The sequence below is a fragment of the Melitaea cinxia genome, chromosome 10, assembly GCF_905220565.1.
Source record: "Melitaea cinxia chromosome 10, ilMelCinx1.1, whole genome shotgun sequence".
In the NCBI taxonomy this organism is placed as follows: Eukaryota; Metazoa; Arthropoda; class Insecta; order Lepidoptera; family Nymphalidae; genus Melitaea; species Melitaea cinxia.
The window spans coordinates 10,541,075-10,567,089 of record NC_059403.1 but is presented as its reverse complement, the minus strand read 5'-3'; the positions used below and the strand labels follow the sequence as shown (position 1 = coordinate 10,567,089).

General features: G+C 30.3%; 1 protein-coding gene and 1 long non-coding RNA gene across 2 annotated transcripts; one reads left to right on the top strand and one right to left on the bottom strand.

Annotated features, from left to right (window-relative positions):
- Positions 1-868: 868 nt before the first annotated feature.
- Positions 869-15,492, bottom strand: LOC123657295 (putative inorganic phosphate cotransporter). Its single transcript, XM_045592871.1, has 10 exons — positions 15,210-15,492; positions 14,616-14,800; positions 8,621-8,814; positions 8,073-8,309; positions 7,705-7,914; positions 7,159-7,326; positions 3,164-3,380; positions 2,876-2,997; positions 2,295-2,411; positions 869-2,142 (listed from the first exon to the last, which is right to left on the bottom strand). The coding sequence occupies exons 2-10, from the start codon at positions 14,719-14,721 to the stop codon at positions 1,915-1,917; spliced, it is 1,599 nt and encodes a 532-aa protein (XP_045448827.1). The 5' UTR covers positions 14,722-14,800; positions 15,210-15,492; the 3' UTR covers positions 869-1,914.
- LOC123657296 lies at positions 13,744-24,956 on the top strand. Its single transcript, XR_006743679.1, has 2 exons — positions 13,744-13,947; positions 24,562-24,956. It is a non-coding gene; the product is annotated as an uncharacterized LOC123657296 (long non-coding RNA).
- Positions 24,957-26,015: the final 1,059 nt, after the last annotated feature.

Below are 26,015 nucleotides of genomic sequence, written 5' to 3'. Positions count from 1 at the left end.
AGTGGGACTTTGCCTCCGATTACTATATTATTTGACTAATATTATTATTATTATATTCGGTTGTGTGTGATGAGGTTTAACTAGAGTAATTATAATAATATTAAATTGAGTGTACTCAATTTCACGCTGTTTATTATGTAAATTCCGTAACGTAGAGACAAGAGCAGATTAAGACTTTGATACTACTTAGCAGTTATGTGTTACTCTTTTTCGTTGTAAAAAAATTACGACTAAGGCTCAAAATTATCTCATTGCGCATTTTGTTTCAATACAGTAAGAGTAGAGAAAATATTCAATAGAGTAATTCATTGGATCTCACTACTCTCTGTAAATCGAAAATATAAATAGAGGAGAAAGAAAACTAATAGTTATTAGTAAAGTATAAGCAACATAACAACAGTAAAAATATTGGCTGTCGAAATTCAAGTATAAAAGTTGGAGATATTTTATAGAATTTGTTTAGAGTGTAACTTTAAAAACAACTACATACTTAAGTAAAACTTAAGTACGTACAAGCGCATAAGCACAATTAGTCTTATCAAATAAATAAAATTGTAGTATCTGTTTGTTATATTAAAATAACCGCTTTTTACTAAATACATTAAGACACACGTATGACGTACCAAAATGAGATTTTTTAAAATGTTTGTCTCTCTGTTTGTATGTTTATTCCGGCTAATCTCTGAAACGGCTGGATCGATTTTGACGGGACTTTCACTTGCAGATATCTGATGTAGTAAGGAGTAAATTAGGCTACTTTTATTTTAGAATTTTTTTTTTACAACTCTGCGAACTAAACAATAACTTTTTTGTTAAATTCCATGCGGACGAAGTCGCGGCCACAGCTAGGAGTAAATAAAATTGCTTCTCTCTTTTTATTTTGTTTAATTTTAATATCGAGTATTACAAAATCTACTTGAGTTAAGTTTTACACAACAATTATTCTGTAAATACAAATGTCCAAAACATAATTTTTAATATGCCTTATAAAAAGATAACATTGCTAACGGTTCGCTGACTAGCAAATATATATTTAAGCTTAAGTTCTATTTGTACTTATTTTGTACAACACGTGCTTATAGGTGTATGTTAAAATATTATAACAAAGGTTACTATTTTACCGCGGAATGAACAATGCTGGTGGTACAAAACAATATCAAAGTATTGTTTTCATATATACCAACCCCTAATAACCTTAAAAATCTAAAATAATTATGCCTATGTGTATATTTTAAGTGACTTCACTATGTTAACAAACAATTCTATTTTTAATATACACTATGAATTTCAGACAACGTGTATTTCAAAATATCTCTGTAATTACTACTAAGAATGATACGTAACGTATGTACAAATCATTAAAATAATATTGTATGAATATACGTACCCCATGTATCAAAATTCATTTTTACAAGTCTAAAAGGGTTCTGTATTTTCTATATATAGTCTGACACATGAAAGCCGAATCTGAAAAAACGAAAGAAATAAAAAAAAAACTCCATACATGTCCGAAAATCACTGCTACATCTACTTAACACTAACTCTGTTTGATACTTTAAGAATATATATATGTGTTTACAATTTTATTTTTGTTTATAATAAATTGTGTAACTCAACGTATAAAAAAGCTTGTTTCAATCATTTGTAATTTTGACACTAAGGACTTTATAATATTTGTTTCATTACGGTACTCCAAAAGTATTGTCACCAATAAAAGTGTCCGCAACAAAAATGGAAGTGTATAAAAATATCAAAGTTCAAAGAGCGCTCTAGCATGTTGCAAAATAACCTCTGTGAAATTAGTTTCGTAATCAGTTTAGATTCAGTTTCCATGTGTCAGGCTACAGAAACGTTAGCAAGTGTAGTTTAAGGACTAAATATAATTGGTATTGTAGCTACGCCCCAGCATAGAATTTAATAAACATCTTCTGTAGTCTTTTTACTAGATAATCTGACTGACTCCGGTTGTTCTGGTTCGTCTGGTATAAGTGCACCATGTTTCCATCCTTGTGGATAACCAAATTTACGGACGTCATCCCACCACTGCTGTTCGCCATCCGCCCAGATGCAATATATCACGTTGGTGCCCACTAACACCGCGAAGCACACCCAGAAAGCGATTCGCCATTGCGCCAATGTCGACTGTCAACAAAATTTACTTACAATTATATAATTTTTGTTACTAAAAATACATTCCTATTTTATTGTTAATATTAATAAATAGTAAAACTCTAATCGAAAATTCACTGTTTCCAATATTTCTATTTAGAGACGATATATCAAAAACAAATTACCTCAGGTGTCAATAGCCCAACAAGGTATGGTGTCACAATGCCAGCGAAGGTGGATGTTGTATTAACAAGTGATGTCAGCGATCCCGCATAATTCGGTGCAAGATCCAACGCGTTCACCTACGCAAATGAACTTTTTTGTTATTCAATGTTCAATACATATTTATAATTTAAGTTTCCAAATTTAATGTGACAGTGATTGTTTCTTGCAACTTCAGACTTGATACAAGTATATCAGTATAGTTAGAATAAAGTCACGATACGAGTAACGCCTAAAAAGTATAATTATTCAATAAAATACACAAAATATTAAAAAAAGTAATAAATGATACATTTTATCCAAAAAAAAAAAACATTCACTATTTCTCATTCTTCCCTCTCAGTTTTTATGTGTCTTATCACGTGTTTTAAAATCAATACAAAAATTTGGAAGTAAATATTTAACATACGGACATAATAAATTTCGTATTTATATTAGTATGAAATTAGTAATTATTATTTATGACACGTACTTCAATTTGAGTGAATATTACAATTTTTTATGAGGGACGTTACTGGATTAGCCAAAAAGCTGTTAATATTACCTTCATTCCACTATAAAATCCTCCCATAAGGGCCATAGATAAAATGAAATAAGCCATTGCAGCGACTCGGTCACACCCTGAGTAGGACGCTAAGATAATACATATAGCTGGTCCAGTTGCAGCTGAAATAAAATAAAACTTTTTATATGAATTAACTAAAAGTATGGATAACGAGTTTACAATCAAACATTTCTTATAATCATAACTCAAGTGAAGCATTTCCAGAAACAAAATAAACAATAGTATTTCTAATTTAACATAATTATGTATATATATACTCGTAAGTACCTATAGTAGTATGTATAATTCTTCCAGTTTTAATGGTGTGCCATCCTTTCTTTATACACAGATCACAAACGAATCCGAAGAGGAAAGAACAAAGCCACATAGCAATGTAAGGTAGCGCGGTTAGGGTGCCCGTCGTCTTTATATCGAATTTGAGAACATCGTGAGAGTATTTTGGTAAATCAGTCACCATTGTGTAGTAGCCCCAGTCATGGCCCACCTGAAAATTAATAAATATATATTAATACGTGAAGCAAAAACTTTGTACCCCCTGAGTATGAAATTTCGTACACTTACAGTTTATATAGAGAAGGAGCGCAGGATGCTAATATTTTTTTTTAAATTATGCATAAAAATACTATATCAATAAAAAGCATTACACACACTACCATGTATTTGACACACACACGCATATTATATACTCTTTTGTTGGTTGTCAAAACCTGTAGTCTAATTGAAAAATTTAAAAAGGTTTTTTATTTTCATAATTTTTTGGTTTTCTTTAATTAATTTTTTTTTATTATGGTTGAATTTCGACCTCTGGGTGATCACTAGTTAAAATTTAATACTTAAATCTATATCAAAACTTTCTGTAAATTATAGACGCCTTAAGCTATCATTCAATCAATTAACTTTTAAATAATACTAGATGTACCCTGCGCGCGTTGCTACGCTTTTTTTTAAAACTCAGAAACCTTTGTGGGCTCATGCACAACACTTTGCTGAAGATCATGACATGATCAAACGCATAGTTTGCGATTCTATAAAGGACATACAAACATTCATTTGTATATATTATATAGAATAAGATAAGATGGTGAAATTAAAAAAAAAGTATTTGACTCCACCGCAAACTTATACTTTGTGTGTATTATTAAGTAGTTGTTTGAGTGGTTTGACATAAATCTGTGGATGTGAGCGTAAAATTTATTAAGCTAAGGTGTAGAGATTGCTTATCCCGTCACGCCTAAAATTTTTATAATCTGCTAAATCAAAAAAAAATTAAACCAAAGACAAGCCTTTTACTAGTATTTTCAAAGTATAATTTTAGTCTTAACTAGATAATCCTTGATACACGTAGCATTAAAAATTTTGGACAAGGCGTAACCGATGCGGTCACAGCACCAGCATATGGTTGATGCGCTTGCGTTTGCAGGTTCGATCTGCACACATGACATATATATGTATGGGCCATACAGATATTTGATATGGTCTGCATGTGTTTCTCGATCCTCAACACAGGAAGAAAACCTACAAACGTCATTGAGTGTACTATGCTATCTCTCACTCTATGCCTCACACTCTCTATAGTTAAAACTCATGTATATAATTAAAACTTAAATAACCAATATTACGATTATTAATATTCTGTACGTATATAAATTAGTACACATGTATACGTGTATGTAGTAGTGACTAGTAAAAGCGCAAGCTGGCCAGTTGAAAATAAATTTAGCGCTTTTGATTTATGGGTTCAATTACATGACTGTCGAAATTTAAAGGGTTTGACTATCGATATTGTTAGACAAATTCGTTTTTAATTTATAATTTTGCAATGTTTTAGAATAGAAAAGTATTTTAAAGTGTTTACTTGACTGTATTTCAAATTATTATGATTGATTCATAACAAAGTAAAAACAAAATCAATTTTTACCCAACTTCCAAAAAGGAGGGGGGTTTAATTCCATTTTTCTATATGTGTATACGATTTTTTAATATAATTTGATGTATGTTTTTTTAATCGAAAGGTGGTGTATTTCATGTGGTCCCATTTATTTACGTTATGTTATACCGTACGTTGTATTATAACTTTTCACTGGGTATACTGAGATGATTCTTGTTTGAATTGAAAGCTAACTTTTTTTTGTAGTCCCATTTAAATTTGATCGAGATCTGAGGACAAATTTTTGAGTAATCTTTGATAAAACGTATTCACGTCGTACTTAACTATTTTTTTGTCTACTTACGTTGTATTACTCGACTTTATAATTGAAGTCGGCCCATGCCCAACATTTGGATTTTACAGGCTAAATATGAGCAAAAAATTCATCGTACATTAAATAGTTTCTGAGCAAGAGTTTTTTTTTTTGCAGCAAAAAACTTCAATTTAAAGTGTGATCGGTCTTCGGTCGGACTTACACCGTTTTTCAACTTCTTACCATACTTATACCGTTTCATATAATTTATAAAATATTTTGTCAACAATCAAAAATAATATTTAATTACATTTCAGTAAGTAAAGTTCACCTCGTTATAAATACTGACGAATAAAAAGGTGAATGCCCTTACAATCCGATAAATTTATTACTGAGTCGAAGAAAGCGTGTATTATGTAAATGATGTCGTTTTCTTCTTTTATCTACGTTTCACTGAGCCAAAGGAAAGAATGACAATTCCTTTAATATTGTAGGTTCATTTTTTTTCAATAGGAAGTTATGACAAAGACTTTTTAGTATATTTAATGATATGTCCTTTTACAACCTTCCTAGTACAATTACAAAGAAAACGAAAACATAATGGAAATATTCAAATAACATAGTGTTATGAACATTTACGTGTATTCTGAAATTAAATTCATTCGGAGGAAATTTATTCGTAAATATTTTTTATCTCCACCGTTAACCTTCAGTAACTAAATTTCAAATTTTTTTTCTTTTTTAAATTATTATATCTGACTGGGGTGGCAAACGAGCGTACCACTCAGCTGATTCGGTTTCGTGGCTTATAGACGTCTGCATTGCTAGAAGCATCGCAAGCGCGTTGCCAACCCTACCAAATTTGATAAAACAAACTATCAACTTGATTAAAGATTATAAACATTTTTTTTGTCATGACATAAGAAATTTACTCTTATAGCTTAGCAGTTTTCCGAAATTGAGTTATCAAAGGATAATAATGAGCAACTTTTAAACTATCGATAATAAAAATAATATATTAATTAACATCATAATATTTCCTTAACACGTTTAGTTATTAGAACAGCGTGTAACTAACGGGCATATCATTATATGAACCAAGGTCTCAACGCAAGCGAGCCATATAAATCATTACGTAACCTTCGTAATAACTGGTGAACTATCAACAAAATAAACCTTTGTACCTTTGCTTGTTCAATGTATAGGCATGTTTAAAACGATCGTAGAATACGTAATGAGGCCCTATAACTTTACGTATAATGTATAATAAAGTTTGTCTTATCAACACGTAATGTCATTTAAAAACGATAAACCAGCGCTGTGATCAGTTATATACAACATAACACGTTGTAAATATCGCGAAAATAATCTAAATATTTGTTGATTATTAGCACACATTGTTACATTTTTAACAAACATTTATACTCAGCTCAACGAGCTCCAAGCTTACTTTCATTGCAAAGGCACTGCAGTGGCTAAAACAAACCTTCAAGTAAATTGTTAAACAGAGGCCATTCCTGCGCAAAATACACGAGTACTAAATCTTAACCACCATTCAAATGTACGATATTTATTTTACAAGCCAAATTATACTTAATTAGCTTTAAATAGAATTCAAAGTGGGTTGTGCTTGAAATAGGCAAACAGTTTTGCATTTTCCACTATTTGAATGTGATGGAATTTACTGGAAGTTAGGTTGCTTTGTGATAAATATAACCTATTACAGTGTAATGGAATTGAGAATTCTAAAATTTGCATAACGTAGACATTAGATACACGATATAGTCATTCATTTTATAATTAAATTTAACTGTGTATTAATATTTTAATACAAAACTACGGCAATAAAATTGCTCGAATTTTAAAAATAATTTTCGAAATTATTACTACAGTAAAGCTTGCGTTAATTTCATTTGAACTGTACGTTTCGTTTAACAATGCAAGGATGTGATAATGTTTAAGAATTTTACACAATATTCTAAAAACTATTTTGCATACTATGAATTTAAACATGTATTTTTTAACTGCCTAGCGCTTAAAGCATAGGTGTTATCTTGTATGAGGAAATGTTTTGTTACTTACAGCAGCCCACACAAGCGCCCACACAGAAGCAGATCGCAACAATGCTTTCCACGGTACAGGGTCTTTCTTAGTACTATTCTCGGCAGTTGTAACACTTTTATTTAAGTAACTAAGTTCTTTTTTCGATATATAAGGATGAGAATTTGGCGTACTGTAGCATAGAAAACTCTGAAATGAATTCATAAAAACTGTTAAGAATACTTTCCACTTTATATTATTACTAGCCACCCGCCCCGGCTTTGCACGGTTGCAATAACTATCAGTGTTTCTCTACTATATTTTGCATGTATTATACATATAAACCTTCATCTGGAATCACTCTATTTACTAGAGAAAACCACATCAAAATGTGTTTCGTAGTTTTAAAGATCTAAGCATACCTACAGACAGCGGAAAGCGACTTTGTTTTATACTATGTAATGATATTTATTCAAATAATTATTTACATAATAAATTTCTACATAATGATTTATTTTATTTCATTTCAAAGATGACATGGTTAAACTTTGATAATAATTACACACAACCACAGACATTGATACTTACCCACAATGTAAACCAAAAAATGCCGAAACCGCCGAAGAAATAAAATACATATGCCCAGTCTCTGCCGCCTGATAATAGTACTCCAGACATGAAAGAACCGAAAATGTTTCCTATTTGAGCCCCACCAAATACAAGAGCTCCTTGAAAAGATCTTTCATGCGGTGGTACCCATCTCGCTAACATAATCATAAGTGCAGGCATTGTTGGACCCTGTAAAGATTAATACAAAAATAATTAATATTGTAACAAATAATTAATAAAATATGGATGAGCATGACACACAATAATTTTCTTGTGTTTTTTTCTTGCATATGTCTTTAAAAATCTGCCGCTTTGGTTCCTTAAATTCAAATCTAAGATAGTTTTACCTCTCCCATTCCTTGCAGAACTCGTAGAATAAAAAGCCAAGTCGAACCGCCAGCTCTAATGACGATTGGTGTGAGGAACGTGAAGAGAGCGGTGCTTAGTAGACCAACTCCCAAAGTCCATTTACCTCCAAATTTTTCTGCCAAATAGCCACCGGGTACTTGAGTGATGGCGTATCCATAGTAGAAACCGCTAAGAATTAGTCCTTGTGTTTTTTCATCCCAATCAAAGATCGCATACTGCAAAGTAATAAAAGCGACTTGCATAACTGCTGGATGTTTAATTTTTATTAAATTACACTGGTATACAAGCATCGGAGCTTCGGAGCTATCGGAGCTGGAAAAGTTTATTGTATTTTTTAGTTTATTGTATTGTAAATTATATTATATTATTTATGTTTTATATAAATTTTTTCCTTTTTTAATATTATCTAGCTGCATAAAATTATCAATTTTAATTATACAAATAAAAATAGCGTTAGTTTTTAAGTTTTTTCTTCAGAATATTTAGTAGTTTAACATTAGTCTAAGAAACAAGGAAATACACATACTGGGTTTTGCACAACAGTTTTATTTCCGATTAGCACGTCATCTGGACAGGCGTTTGGGTCAAAATGTTCTTCACTTTTAGTGCGGTTGACCATCTGCGTTATAGCTAAATTGAGACAAACTCTCATAGTATAAGCATTGCAAACTCCAAGGAGTCCCATCACTCCCAGAATATAACGTTGTGGTATCACGCAACCTAAAATTAAATGTTATAATAAAACTAGCTGACCCAGTAAACGTTGTTTTGCCATATATATCATTAAGCCCCTTAAAAGGGGGAAAACCCTTATAAAAAAGGGGGAAGGGCTTGTATTTTAGGGGTATTAAAAATAGATGTTGGCTGATTTTCAGACCTATCCGATACACATACAAAATTTCATTTTATATATAAGAAAATAAATAGAAACAAACACAACAACTATGACAATCCTAACTGATCATTGCATTTGTTTCGATGAATAAAACATTTTTTTATTTATTAAAATTACAAACTTTATTCATTATCAAGTTAAATTTGTTTACTGTACTTGTTTTTGCATTTTGTAATGAACAGTTGCTCATTCTATACGTAAAATATGTCAAAACCGACCGATTTTTCTATTTCTTCTTTATAGATTAAGTATCAAATAAATTCAAACGACACATCATAAGACTTTTTGTTTTATAACGTTAATATAATTTGCAGTCGTTCAAGTAGTTGAGAAATAAGTAGAATTTAGTACTTTTATATTTATATTTATTATTTCTTTTCTCAGCACGATATTGATAAGACAATCTTCAATGTCGATAAGCCTTTTATGTTAACTGCGATATTTCACAACCTTTAGATATGTAGATCAATAGATTCATGTTTAAATACGTTGTATTGTATAATATATATCTAAAATAGTTTACGTAAATAAATAATAGTTCTAATTTTCGTTCTCTCTGATTGGTCGTTCTCTGATATTGATTTAAAATAATTAAACGAATCTTTTTTGTGTAAATATTATTAGTATACCTATCTACATCTACGCATTCATACTCAACGCGTCGTCGTTAAACCACACTAAGACCACAATTGTGGATTTTTACTTCTACCAGTATTTTGTACGACGTTCTTTTTTCGTCCATAATTTTAGTAATTACAACTATATTTTATCTTTTTCAGTAACAACGTTTTATGCGAAAGCCAATTCACTATGAAATACAAACTCGGGCTAGCAATTTCAACAACTTTTTTTTATTATACCGTATATATTGGATTCCAAAATACATCTAGAGCTTGACTTTGAGCAAACAAATTATAAGGAAACCAGTATATCTAAAAAAAAGGAACAGCAGTAAATCTCCGTGATGAAATAAAGCGACCATTTATTTTCATACGTAGACAGATAGTTACAATATACAAGTTGGTATAATAAAATAGGCACCTAAGTAAGGACCCGTTTGACCGGTTGCTGATAAAATTATTAGGCGTATAACTTACGGTACCTAACAGATAATTGTCTATTTTGAACTAAAATTTCACTTCGTAAATTACGTACATTTATTCGCAAGCTATGAATCCAAAAGTTGTAGTTTATTAGTACTAAGTCCTTATTTTACCATGTTTATGTTCGAGATATAAATTATTCTGTCATTTTTTATTTGTGTCTCAAAGCTATGTTGCTAATTTCGTTTCGCATTAAAAATGTGTACCCAAATTTTATACCTCAGACACACCACGTCGGACTAAGCTTACTTATAAAAAATATAATGTTAAAAGGCCGAGATATATTAAGAACAGAATACTCATCGAAGCAAAGAATACAACACATACATCATTCATAAGGAAAAATGTTTATTTATTGAGATAACCACAAAAAAGTTTGTCATTGAGTAGGTACTTTTGATGTATTATGTTAAATAATAGTTTTTTATTTTTATTTTATTTTGTTATTTGCCACTTTGTATAACATTTTTTCCATATCAAACACTAGACATATTTATTTCCAGCAGACCAGTAAGATAATGATTCATTTGATATTATATATTGCTGATATAAATCATCACACTACATTTTCTAAAGGTGAAATGAACTTATTAGTTCAAATTTGAATGAATTACAAATTGTTCGTGAAATTAAGATCAAATTTTTAACTCTAAAGGAGATAAAAAATTAAAAAAAAAGTATATACATAAAAAAAACTATAGTTACTTTGCGTTAAAGTAACACATTTTACCACAGTTGACGGAATATTTTATTTCATTGGCTGTGCTAGTGGGTTGTGGTTTTAATTTTTACCGCGCAATTTATAATAAAAGGTAAATGAAAAATAAATTAATTGAATTTGTACTGTAACTATTAATGTCAAAGTTTTTTGTTATGATTTAAAAATTAAGAAAATAAGTAAAATAATAGAATTTAATTTAAAAAAAGCGTCTAATTTACGTTTTGAACTGTAATGGTAGTGACGACTTCATTAATTCATTCATTAATTGAATATTCTAGTTCACAAGTTCAAAAACGTGTTAAGACAGAGATAAAGCTAAAAAACTCAAACTAATTTTGCGGACATATTTTCAGCGTTAAATTAAAGTTATAAATAATAAAGGGAGATCATTTTCATTGGAATTATTTTGTTCTTTAGGGGATTTTTTTGATTAATTCCTTAAATGTTAATAGTTTCAGAGTTAAAAACAAAATACAAAATTCTTTTTTTTTTAACTTAATTTGTTAACAAATTTCGAAATTCTTTCGTGCTATAAAATCCTTCCGACTTATTTTTCTAGACATCATTTAGGATCGAATGAGCTATGCTCGTAATTTTTAGGAGATTTGCCTCTATTTAACACATTTTTGAACTGGTTGACTAAATTATACAGGGGACTGTAACATCGCCGAAATATTGTTTTAAAATATTTATCGCAATAATTCTTGTTTAAGTAAAACTGTCTCTAATATACGTTATGTAAATGGTGTTTTACTTAGTTTTCCAGCATTATAAACAAAAGTTTTTTGTTAACATTTAATGTTATCGTTTGAATGTGTATTACGATATACTGAGACGAATATGAAATGCGTTTTTTAAACCTTATTCAAAATAAGTGAGTACGATCTTAATTTATAAATTATATTAATATAATTATTATTATTATTAGCAACGTGTGTAAAATTTATAAAAGCTGATATCTCAAAAACATTAAAATATGTACTTTTTAAAATACCGTTATTTTATTATCATTTTCCAGTTTGCAAATTTAGCTATCATCAGGTCATTTGACTCACATTTTTATCATTAAAACCACGTAAGGTCCACTGCTCCAGTTATCATGGCCGATAGCCGATATGCATATCATTACTAGCACTTAAACGTTATACTTATATCACAACTTACAAAGCAATATGTATTGCGCCAGTTATTCTTTGACAACATTAAATAAAAAATTACAAGGAAAAGAGTAAAAAAAATATTTATATCATTATTATTATTTGCGAATGTGTTTTCAATAATGACCACTGTATTATATTCTAGTTTATGTAATTACATTTATCCACTTTACGACAGTAATATATTTATAATTGTATTCGTGTACACTAATACTAAAAAGATTGACGTTATTAGAATTTATTGCTCTAATTTATACTAAGGTTAAGGTCTTTTAACTCAAACTCAATTACGTTGAATACAAAAAATCTCACAATTTTATTAAATATTTTGATTTTAATATTTCTAAGCTTTTGAAATGTGGATATACAGACGTATGCTCCGAATATGCTGGACTATGAAAATAACACATGTTGAGGTTCTGCGTCGAATGAATAAAAAGATGGAAATAAATGAAGACTGTGAAGGAGAGGGAGCTGCAGTATTTTGGTCACATAATGAGAGGACACAGATATCGGATTCTTCAGCTTGTGATTCCGACCTGGCAGAAGGAAAACATCCTGGCTGATGAACCTCCGTGAATGGTTTAAGCTAAGTACTCGCTCTCTCTTCCGTGCTGCAGCTTCGAAGATTAAGATAGCCATAATGATAGCCAACCTTCGTAGAGAAGAGGCACCATGAGAAGAAGAAGAATATTTCTAAGGTTATTGACCTTTTTTACTTATAAGTATTGATGATTTTTTCTTCCTTCAAAAAATGTGACTTCCGAGAAAATTTAAACGGGACTAATTTTGTTTATTATTTTTTTCACTATTGGTAGTACTTGTAACGCTCATCACTATTGGTAAATGGTAGTACTTGTAACGTACATCACTGTTGTTGAAACAATTCTCTTCCTAAATATCGAATGAATTTTATTCCGAAATAATGCTATTTTAATCATATTTGTTGTGGCTGGGTCAATCTGTAGCATGTCTATTCGAAACTCAAATATTACTAGATATCAGAAGCGAGAATCACATAAATGATGGTATACTTATACCAACCAAATAACCTAAAATATTTATTATTAATTTAGCGGGATGAAAGCCTACATCGGAAACCTCATGTTAAAATTCAAAAATATTAATTAATAATTAAAAACGCCTATCAAAGAAAAATTTAAAGCCAGGTGTGGTTTGATTTGCGGTTTTTCTGGTTGACGTGGTAAAAATATGAAATTTTATCAGAAATATCTGAAATAGATTTGTCTGGAAGACTTGTTAATAATGTAAACATTCATAAATTATTAAAATCGAAGTTAAGTGTCATCCCCGGTTTACTCTTGTCTGGCTTAAATTTTAAATTAGATGTAACAAATTAACACAAACTAGTTTCCACCCACAGTCCATCTTGGTGTCATAAAAATGTAAAACTATTATAGAATATAAAAAAAAAACCAACTTGGGCTTCACCCACGAATCTTTTACATGATACGAAAAGATTCGAAATAATATTATAATTATATATTTAAGCAAGCGATCCTTAAACAGATACTTTTATAGCTGAGTAGTATACTTTTAGTGCATTGTTAAATATTACATTCAGAATATGTAAATATCAAAGACCTCAGAGAATTTAATTTTTATAATAATAATTTTATCAAATCATTGCAGATAAAGCAAGTTAAACACACTATGTGCATAATTACTTAAAGTGTAGGGATGTTAGTCTACTTTATAATAAATAATTATTAAAACAACGCTCAACAATTGCGAAATTATTCAAACGCTGCATATCATTATAGTTTTAGCTGTACGGAAATATATGTGAACAATGTCTCAGCTTTATTGACGTCACCTTACTGTAAGGTTTATACTTTGCATTGAATTCCCGTGTGAAAGGTGAGCGACCCCGCTTTAATTGAGACGCATCAGTTGAAACCCGTGGTTCGCTGCACATTTGCAGTTCACGACACGACTACGTCTCTCACAGCGGAGGTAAATATAACCACTATCTAAATTTCCATCTGCAATGTATAAGCATTTTATCTCTTTTAAAGTATATTGTAATCTCTACATAACGTAGACTTTTTTTGTCTAAGACAAAATATACCCGGTTCTTTAATGACGTCATCTCACACAATATTCTTTATAATAACTCTATTTTACTACTCTAACAGATAGTACGTATCTCATAGCAAGTGAGTCTGCTCCTATGAAGAAGGCTTCAAATTTAATCCACTACACTCCAGTATCGTATTGGTGGACGACCATTTAGTGTCCTTGCAGTTTTTTCTCTCAAACGGAGCTAGATAAAAATAAACATAAATTAATTTAAAACTTGGTAGAATAAATTTGTGCCTACAACATTTCAATTTCCCACATCTACTTACTACTATATCTACATAAAATACCGCTACTAAATTAAACTAAATTTAACCCACAACCGGGGCTTTAATACAAGTAATCTTTTCTCTAAAAACTGACCTAATTTCATACTATCTTGCGTTAGAAACCGGCCGGTTTCCACCATCTATATATCTGATTCTGGCTACTTTAGGTAGAATTTTTACATATATTTTATACAAGCTATGTTAGAAAACTATCATTAGTGAGTTAAATTATTGAATCCAATTGTTGAACACAAAGGATATATCCTTACTCACATGATCTTAGAGTCCTTGTTAGAGAATTATCTTTTCTTTTCGGTATCTGTGTTTTCTGACCAAGCAAATTATGAGCCTGTACTTGGTTTCCTTGGAACTCGTTCATATTCTTATTTTTACAGAATCTTTTTAGTACCCAAGAAAATAAGGCTTTTTACAATCTTTTTTTTTCACTTTTATCACTGCTGTAAAAAAGTAAAAAATTAGTTTTTTCGCGTTTTAAGGTACATTTTAGATTGCAGTTTATTGTAAAAGTGTTTTATGTGGAATAAAAACATAATGCTATTTATATAACTGCAACCTAAGGGACTGGCTGTAACTATTACAAATAATATTTAAAAATAAATTGGCGATGAATAAAAATGCGTAAATAATTTTACATTAGAATTGTATTTTACACGTTTCATTTTATAATAATGGATTTTTCATTAATATTTCTCACATAAGAATACTTTTTAACAAAAAAAAAATATTTACAATAATGTTTTTGAAATTGCAATCGTCAAAAACTATTCACGCATAAAATTATTTAAATTCTATTTAATATAATAACTTTAGTGAAGTCATATCAGTTTATCACTAAACATTGTTTACCTCAAATAATGAACAGAATTTTCAATCACATGAAACAATTTACATTGTAAATTTAAAAATTTTAAAATATTTATATATAATTTTAAAATATTTAATATATTCACATCACAACCACACAGTGACAAAGTTCTCTATCATATTGTGTTCGCGATCTTTATCGTAATGTCAACCTAACGAAGCTTGTGTACGCGCGTTTCGTTAGGGCACATGGCGAATATTGTCATACATAGCTCTTAGGCCGATTACCCACGCTAAAACCGACTTCATATATGTTGTCGGCCTTGAATCGAGTCCATCGTACTCAGTATGAGAAGCGATAGCTACAGTTTGAGCGAAACCGTGAAATTGATACGGCAATCTGGCACAGTTGCGGATATTGTATAATTTATACTAGTAAATCCAATACGAGAAACCTAAATCTAGCATAAGATAGCTGTTTAATTGTTTTAACATATAGTATAACACATATATATATACTAATTTATACCTAAATTATACAAAGAAAATAATGAGGGGAAGATATCAAGAAGATATCACGTTCTTTCTTCCCTTAAGCCAGCATAAATAAAACTCTTAGCTTAACTTTAGTAATTACAATTAAAAGTAATACTTCTTTGTATATAACTTTATATATGCGGTATTCAATAATTTTATTTCAAATTTTATTTGAATTTTATACATATTAATGGAAATATACAAATAGTAGTTTATTCTCGGAAATTAAGTTAATTTATAAACAAATTTATTCAAAAAAGTCATAGAGCTCAAGAACCCAATCGCTTTTCTTTGAAATGAACAGCATTTAGCATTGAAGTAAATAAGTAAAAATAATAAGTAAATTTGCACCAAAAAAACAGGTTATTTAAAAAAAAATTGAAATAAAAATAAATTGTATATCTTATGTGTCATTGTAATAATAATTATAAATACTCTTTATTGTACACCACAAAAAAGCCATTACAAAAAAGCGATACATACAAAGAAAGATGTACAGGCGGTCTTATCGCTAATAGCGATTTCTTCCAGACAGCCTTTGGGTATATATAGCACAGGGCATAGAAAAAGAGAGGCGGGAAGTGTTGGTAAAGAATTGGCATAGAGTTTACAAGTAATATAATATGAAAATAATTAAATATACATACATATACACACACATATATATATACATATAGTACTATCTCACATCTTTATAAAAGATATTTTAACTATTATTTTAGTTATCATACAGTAATGTTCTATATACTGGTATAATATGTAATAAATAATAATAAAATAAATATGCTGATAATGGATATAATTGAGTCTATTGAAGATTTGACCAGATTTCTGGTAATAATTAACATAATCGTGTTATTAGCAATTATTTTCTGTGAAAAACTTAGAGATATTATCTTAGACAACTTGACAAACATCTCGTTTAATTAATAAGTTCCATCAGAATATTTTGTCTACAAAAACCAGTTTCATAACCTGTTTTTTTTTATTATGCTTAATAAATATTTGCATACTTGTATGACTATTTAATTGATCAATATTGGCAATGCAATTGACAATATTTTTTTTAAGAAATTATTTTCGTAAAGCTAATTATACATTACTACAATTATACATTATTACAATTTTAAAATGTTATTTACTTATTTCTAATAATACTTATGATTTAACACTCAACAAACTTTTACTTTCTCGTCGTATTGTCAAGTTAAAGATATAACTATATTTATCTTTTATTCTAATAATACAATATATCTTATCTCCCAATATCTGGATTTAAAACTCTAAAATAAAATTTACAATTTTATGGAAAATTTTAAGTTTCAAATTTTTTTTTGTCTAGACATTTGAGTCATTTAAATCGAACGCATTTACTGTTTGTCTCCAAACTTAAGATCACGTTCTTTTTTTTTACCCGACTGTCAAGGAAGGGTTATGTTTTTCGCGCGTATCTTGTATGTATGTATGTGTGTATGTTTGTATGTAATATTCTTTACTACCTCATATTTCCAGAACCACTGAACGGATTTACATATTTGAGGTATCGTTAGGTTCGCCTTAACTGCCCAAGTGTTCTTAGATGGGTGACATTAAAAAAAACCAAAAATGGCGGCTGCGCGAAGCCATTGTAGTTAATGAAAAAAAAATTTTTTCTCGAATACTACAATTTGGGTATCAAATTGAAGGGCACAATACAAGGATTTTAAAAAGGTATATCATGATTATTATTACCGTAATACTAATAAAGAAATACAATATTAAAGTTTAAAAAATGTGGACTTTGCTCTTTCCCACGCCTATGCCATGCCAAACTCGCCTCCTAGGCGACGATCAACTTCGGGGTGTAGCCTTTCTAATAAAATACAACGGTTAAAAACAAACATAAAATTAAAATTACAAATAAAAATTAATAAATGTCACACCAATTTACAATTAAATTAATAAAATCAATAACAAATACATAATACCAAATACAAACAAATAATTTTAATAATAATTTCATTATGTTAAAAATAATAGTCGTTGACTTAAGCAGTCACCTATTTGCTAAAGGTCAGGCTTACGTTGCTTTGAGCAAAGTGAGATCTTTCTCCGGGCTTGCTATCAGTTGTCTTGACCTAAAAAATTACTTAATTAACCACATGATGTAAACTGTTTTAATGAATTGAACCGATTACGTAATTTATCTGACTAAAAAGACATAAATAAAATAATAATTAAAAAAAAAACCGCCTGCGTGAAGAACAACTAATAGAAAATCAACTGAAAAAGGTGGAACAAGATAAAAATTCAATATGCACACAAAGTCAGCGAAATAAATAGAAACAATATCAAACATTTTGTGCTGTACATTTAAAATATATTAATTCGGTAGTCCTTCGAAACTTTACGCAACGTCGTACATAACATGCAGTCGGAGACATGCACATGCAAATGTTTGATATTGATTCTATTTATTTCGCTGACTTTGTGTGTATATTGAATTTTTATCTTGTTCCACCTTTTTCAGTTGATTTTCTATTAGTTGTTCTTCACGCAGGCGGATTTTTTTTTTAATTATTATTTTATTTACCTTAGTCCTTGACTGTTTATTGTTAAGTGTTTTTGACATTTTTCTTAGCTTTTCTTGAATATTTTATAATAACACATGAAAAATAAAAAAGTCGTATGTATACCTATTACAAATATTAATACTAAACATAAAGTATGTTTATTTGTTTGTTTGTCATATTATGTTTTTTTTTTTTTTTTTGACAATTAGAAAATTTTCAATCGATATAACTGAGATTTTTTTATTCATTTAATCATTCCTCGTTCAAAATTTTTAATCACAGTTCCAATAGTTTTTTTACCAAAGAGAAGTACAATTTTTTACGAAATTTAAAAAAGTATTAAAAAATTCAATAAATATTTAAACTGTAATCCGTTACGGTATTACTATTACTGTTACTACAAATAGAAATTGATAAATCTCATTATTTCAAATTTTATCTACAGACATACAAGTTTATTGATGATTTTTATCAAAATACTCATGTCTCGGAATATTTTGATCTACGTTGGTCAACATCTTACACATAAATTTTCCATTATTTTTAAAGTAAAACTTTTTTACGCATGCTTGACTTGGGGAGTAAGCTTGTGAGTGCGTGATGAGAGCGTTACGAAAACTGTGATTAGGCTAAGCGAATGGAAGTTGAAAGAGATATATCAGTTAGTGAAGATAGAAAGAGAGAGGTTTACATTTCGAAAGTCTTATTTAAGACGTGTGGTCTAAAGCACACTCTTTTTTTGTGCTGTTTTGTTACTTTTAAAAAAGCAAGCCTTGGTAGATAAATAAATTACCCAAAATTGTATTTAAATAGTTATTACAATAGTAAATATTATTATTGCATAATATAAAATAATATAAGTTGTAAAAATATAAGCTATTATATAAAAGAATAAACTTAAAACAAACAATTAAATCAAAACTATTTATACGCTCAAAATAACCCAAATAAAATAGTAAAACACTTAAATTACCAATCATTTCATAAATAGAATGATTGCGTTTATTTTACGATCTTGTAATGTTATAATTTACGTTTTTGCCTGAAGCGTGACGATGCAGCTACGCCGAATTAATTCCCCCGTACATGTATTTCATTTATTTATTTGCATTGATCACATGCGAGTAAAATTTACTTTAATTTAATAATTCTTAATTCTTAAAATTAAATAAGTCCCCATGTCGCAACTAACCTACCTACTAATTAGACGACTAGCCCTTTCAGTTTCTAACGCTATTCTATTATTTGTACACCTAGTTTTGTCACATAATAAATAATTATAGTATTTTAAAATTTTAGTAACAAGTATGATTTAAGTACTACCGCAATTTCAAATTGATATTATTATCACTAGTTTAATTCCTTTTAAATTGACGAATAACTTGATAAACTTGAAATTTAGCATAGTTATTAATTTCGCGATATAGAAAATAGAGGAAACGATTTTACGAAATTTGATCTTGCAAACGATGTGGCAAAAACTAAAGAATAGGCAAAATTTCCTGCCGTATTTTGAAATTCAGCAAAATACTAAGGACATAAATGTAATAAACAACAACGTCATTGTTTAAAAAAAAATCAAGCCAATAATAGGTAAAAACGTGTACACTGTTAAAACCAAGTATACGGTCGTCGTCGGATTCATCTTAGTACAGTAAAATACTGGTAATTAAATTTTGAACACTATTGTTATTATTATTATTATTATTTTTTATTGAAACAAATTTAATACAACTCCGTCATGACTTAACAGAAGAAGCAAATATTAGGAATGTATATACAGAACAATAGAATCATCATCACTGAAAACTCAATCATCATCATCATCATCATTACAGCCTATACAGTCCACTGCTGGACATAGGCCTCCACAAGTTTACGCCAAAAATAACGTGAACTCATGTGTTTTGCCCATAGTAACCACGCTGGGCAGGCGGGTTGGTGACCGCAGTACGGGCTTTGTCGCACCGAAGACGCTGCTGCCCGTCTTCGGCCTGTGTATTTCAAAGCCAGCAGTTGGATGGTTATCCCGCCATCGGTCGGCTTCTTAAGTTCCAAGGTGGTTGTGGAACCTTGTTATCCCTTAGTCGCCTCTTACGACACCCACGGGAAGAGAGAGGGTGGCTAAATTCTTTAGTGCCGTAGCCACACAGTACAAGTAATTAGTAAAAATAAGTAATTAATAAAAGTATTAGTAAGATTTTAAATGTAATTAATACTTAAACCAAGGACAAACCTTGTAAAAAGTATCATTTTAAACAAAGTATTATTTTAGTCTTAACTAGATAACCCTTGATACACATAGCATTAAAAATTTTGGACAAGGCGTGACCGACGCGGTCACAGCACTAGCATATGGTTGATGCGCTTGCGTTTGCAGGTTCGATCTCCACACATGGCATATATATGTATGGGCCATACAGATATTTGAAAACTCAATACTTTACATTAATTGAGCCAACTTTTAATATATTTAAATAAAGTCCAGGTTTGAACTTAAAAAAAATCTCTTGAGAGATTAAAATAATTCGATTTTTTTTTACTTGTTCAGTAACGAAATTCAAACATGCCAAGCTGGAAAAGGCAATGACTTGTAAGATAAAACGTTAGTTACCTATAAAGTAATCATTAAATGTAATGACCACATAACAACATTACTAACTAATAATCAGCCTCTTTTTAAGCTGCGTATCTTATATCGGTTCTCGTAACGTTAAAGGTCAATTTTGCGCGACTTCTTTGAATACTAAACAAATCTAGTAATATAATGATCATTTATTAATAAGCCAGTCTTAGTTGTTGTTTCATTTATCAAATCATTCACAAATAGAAGCAATTGAATGTAGGTAGCTGCAATTCATAGTACAATATTACATATACTTAACAAACATTTGCACTCCACTGGCACAACTGAGAGCCATTAAACCAATCAAGCAATCAATCAACAAATATTTGAAAGGAAAATTTGCATAACAGTTGGATGATGTTATACAATTTACTTTGATGATTGATAATTTCTAATTCATTTAAATGATGACACGTGTTGAATAAAACAAAAAAGTAAGTAATATTATTTATAGGTAGATAAATAGAATATATTTTATTGCACACCACTCTGGAAAGATTTACATAAAACAGTTATTTACACATAGATATAGGTAGTAATGTACAAAGCCACTCTTATTGCGTAGTAGCGACCTCTTCCAGACCACCTTAACCTTATAAAGAGGAAAATATACATTGAAAATGTAAGTGCAGCAGCGTAACTATCTGTGTAATTTGTAAATAAAACATTATGTATACAAATATGATGCATTTTCGTTCCCTACATAATAAATGCAAAAAGCCATATCTACATATATACATATAATATTTATACACACACACACACAGAGACACACACGCACGCACGCACGCACTCACGCACGCACGCAAGCACGCACGCACGCACGCACGCACGCACGCACGCACGCACGCACGCACCCACGCTAAAATAAATAAACTTGATGCAATTATTTGTGTGTGAAATAAAAGAATTGCTTATATAACATTTAAAAGATAAAATGTATTTATAAATTGAAATATACGTATCAACAGAGTCACTCGAGTAACTCGGAGTAACTCGACAATAAAAATAAAAATTTCTTTAAAATTAAATTACGTCATCCACAGTCTGATAAAGGTCAAAAGTCCAAACTGTGGAATACAGACATAACGCATAAAAAAAAAACTGTAATCTCACAAACACTTATAACAATTTCTTTTGTTTAGATAACTTAAGAGTTAATTTATATCAAATAGCTGTTAGCGTATTTCTGACATCACGTCACTTTTCATCGTATTTCTAATAAAGCTCATGGACATCTTCAATCATTATATAATCTACACAAAAGCAAAGTACAATTCAAACAAAAATTTCAAAGCAATAACTTTGATAAATTTAAAGTTATTTCGAATATTTATATTACACGTCATAGTACTAACACTAAGTACTGCTAAAAAAATAATGTTTCATTTATTTTAGAATACTTGAAGTCAAACACTGAAAGGAAATCCACCAAAACACCCCCATCTTTTACCTCAAAAATATGTAAATAAAAACAACACAGTGTAAACTTAACTTTTTGATACAAAAACTATAAAAAGTTTGATTTTGGTTATAGAACCATCGGGCAGCTCTTTAAATTTTTAGTAAAAGTTTGTTTAGCAAAATCTAACCTAGGCAATATTTTGAAACATACATAATTGTAGTAAGTATTATCAAAATAAAAATACAAAACCTCACAGCAGGCTTCAATAAATACACTGAGTCGTCAGTTCCTTTTTTTTAAAGTAATATGATTGATTCAAAACATAGATTGTATAAAGATCAAATTTAATCAATTAAGAGTGATGTACATACTTGTAATGGGCATGCATACTATCTTAATATTGAGGAGTATAGCTTATTGTAATGTAATGTTTGTAATGTTGTTGGTGTGTCTGTAAATAAATAAATAAAAAGCTACCACCGATTTGGAATGTAAATTCTGCACAGGAGAACTGGCAATAAACTCCGAGGATATTTAAAAAAAAAACTGTCAATCAATATAAATTTAATCATAATAATCGTCTTACAGGCATGTAAAGATTGTATAAAATAATAAAAAACTGTCAAAATATTAAGTAAAAAAATTGTTGAAATAAGCCTTGGCGTTTTTTTTTTTTTTTTGTGAAGTGTGTGCTTGACTGGAAATTAAAATATTTTAATAATTTTAGTAATGTTTGACAAATATCTTACCATTTTATACACGAAGGTTTAAGTAAAAATTATTTAAATTGAAATTGATGTATTGTTAATGTGAAAAAATATAAATAAACATTTATATATAATACACTATACTGTACGGTAGTACTGCAGTGAGAACACGATTGCTAAGTAGTTAAAGAACACAATTGATATTACGCCCATTAATAACGTTTAGAATGCCAACTCTGCCCTTGATTCGGCATCGTAAACTTTAAAATATTATAAAAACTAGTGTAGTAAGTAGGTAACGTATAAAAACATGTACATAATTAAACCAGTACCTTTTTTTTATTAATTCCTCACTTTACATCACTCTGTTTTTGTTGTAAAACAATGTTTCTGTCATTACATGTTTTAATCATATTGCAGCTGAAATATTTAAATACTTTTGGCTTCCTTAAGCCTTCATTGTAGCCGCATCTCCATTTCTATGAAATAATAACCTTATATTGATGTTACATTAATTATTTCTTGCTCGTAAAGTATTTACCTATTACATTATTTTAAAACTATGACTACTGTTTCATGAAGTAATTTTGTTTTTTGTTATATAATTATGATTTGTATTTGAAACGGAATTAAAATTATGCTTAGAGACGAGATGGTTAGTATAAGAATAAGAAGTTCAACGAATCTCTAGCACATCCATCTCAAAGGGTTAAATTATTGAGCTGCTAAGTACAAATTAATAAAACTAAGTAAAATGTTGTATTACTTCTTTGTTTGGTTAGTAAAAATACCCATGTTACAATCATTCAATGTTAAAGTAATTGAGATGTATCCTAAAAAAATAAGCGGTTGACAACTCCAGTATTGAGTCACCGCTAATATAAGTAATGTATGTAATGCGTATGTAACACTTTTAAACAAATGCTTAAATCGACCTTCATAATGTTTTAATCAATTAGTATGTTTTGAACACAAGACATAATTGGAAGTTGTAATTAGTTAGAAATATTACTACTCCTATTGCAGTACCCTCGTACCGTACCATACCTTTTTTTTGTTGACCCAGGGGAAATCCGTTATGGATACAACACGACCCAGGGAAGCCGTGAGTTATGTCAGACTCGCACCGACTAAAACCCCTGGGATGTTCCTTCGACACGCCCAGGCGGAATTACGGATACGCTATTGCACTTCCTTGAACACTGAGGTCACCTCCCTTTTCAGGACCGTGCAATCGCGTTACGGCGGCAGATTCCCTGCGTCGCCAACCGCGTCTTCTCCAATAAATCGGGAGCGAGCTTGGATCTTCTCGCTCCCGTTCTGTCACTTCCTTGCGCAGCATTATTGAACTGACGAGACAGGGCATTACTCGCTCCACGCTGGACAGACCACACGCATGTGCTCCACCGTGTCATTGATGCCGTCGTCACAGTGATGAAACGCTGACGTTGGTTCCCACCCCAACACTCGGCACAGATAATGGCCGAAGCAACCGAGTCCGGTCAAAATCTGTGCCAAGTGGAATGACACCGCACCGTATATTCTTTTGATTCATCTATGTTCGTAGGCACCAGCTACCGGCTCACCTCTGCATCCTCCAAGCTTGCCGACCACTCCGGAAGAGGTCGTCGCAAGCCGCTCTGCTCCATCGCACGACCACTTGCGGAAGAGGCAGTTCTTCCCTTAGGCGCGTCTCCATCGTCGGCCACAAGACCGAAGCGAGGATTTCGGCCCCCAGTTCCCCCACCAGAGGACTGCTGGTGAGCAAGCACGATGCGGTGTAGGACACCGAGCGGTATGCTCTTGCGGCTCGCAGACCTCTACTAGCATACCATACCACATATGTAAACATCAATGCTTCATACATAAAAGAACAATACATTTACAAATTTAGTACATATACCGTTATTTTGATATATAAGATTTATTTCAAATGATAAATGTTTTGTTGCTTCAATTAAATAATTGTCTTTTATTGTAATTAATTCCTTGTCCATTCTCTTGCGACTCACGGCCACCATTGCGACATACCCATTAACGATTGACCCTGTTTCGCAATGATTCTATACAAAAATATACATATATATATATACAATAACCTTTGTTGTATTTTAACATGCTGATTCACTTGAGCCCCAGAGTACTGCGCTTCGTGTTTTTATTACATTAACAGCAGTGGAAACAGATAATAACTGTCATACACTTTCAAATAATAATTTACCTAATACCTAGCTAATAGGTAAAAATAATTCTGCATTTTCGTAGCTAATTCTCGTGGACTATAAATTTTTATAACTCTTCAATATTTCGTTAATGTACAGTAATTAAATGTACAGTCTGTTAATATGCGAATTTTTTTAGGTTTTTGGATTCTATTATTCCTTATAAAAAACCCTAGTTAATTCGTTTTCCTGTATATATCTCACATATAGATATTAATTATTACATGTAATTTAATACATATACTGTTGTAAATCTTAACTTCGATAACCCTTAAAATAAGTAAACATTATATAAACTCAGGGACACGTCTACATCTACACTACTTTATCTTACTTGATAACGAATAGTAACTAGATCACTCAAGATTGTACCAGCGTTATGATGTTTAGAGCATAACGCTGATAACATAGGTAGACTTTATTGAAACTGATAAATACGTTATTGATCTCTTTACTCTATATTTATAATATAATTTACAAGTAATCGGTATTGGTCGAGATAAATAATCAAACTGTAATTATTTTACTCACAAAATATTACAATACAATACAAGTACAAACACTCTTTATCGTACGATTCTAGAGAAAAAAATTTACACCGAAAGAAAGAAAATAATTATAGACATCTACAAAATGCGGTCTTATTGCTAAAAGAGCGATTTCTTCCAGACAACCTCTAGCATGAAAAGGACATGACAAAAGAATTAGACGGCATGGAGATGTACATATATATATATATATATATATATATATATATATATATGCCGACGCTTCTTTGCCGACCTAGTTATATATAAAA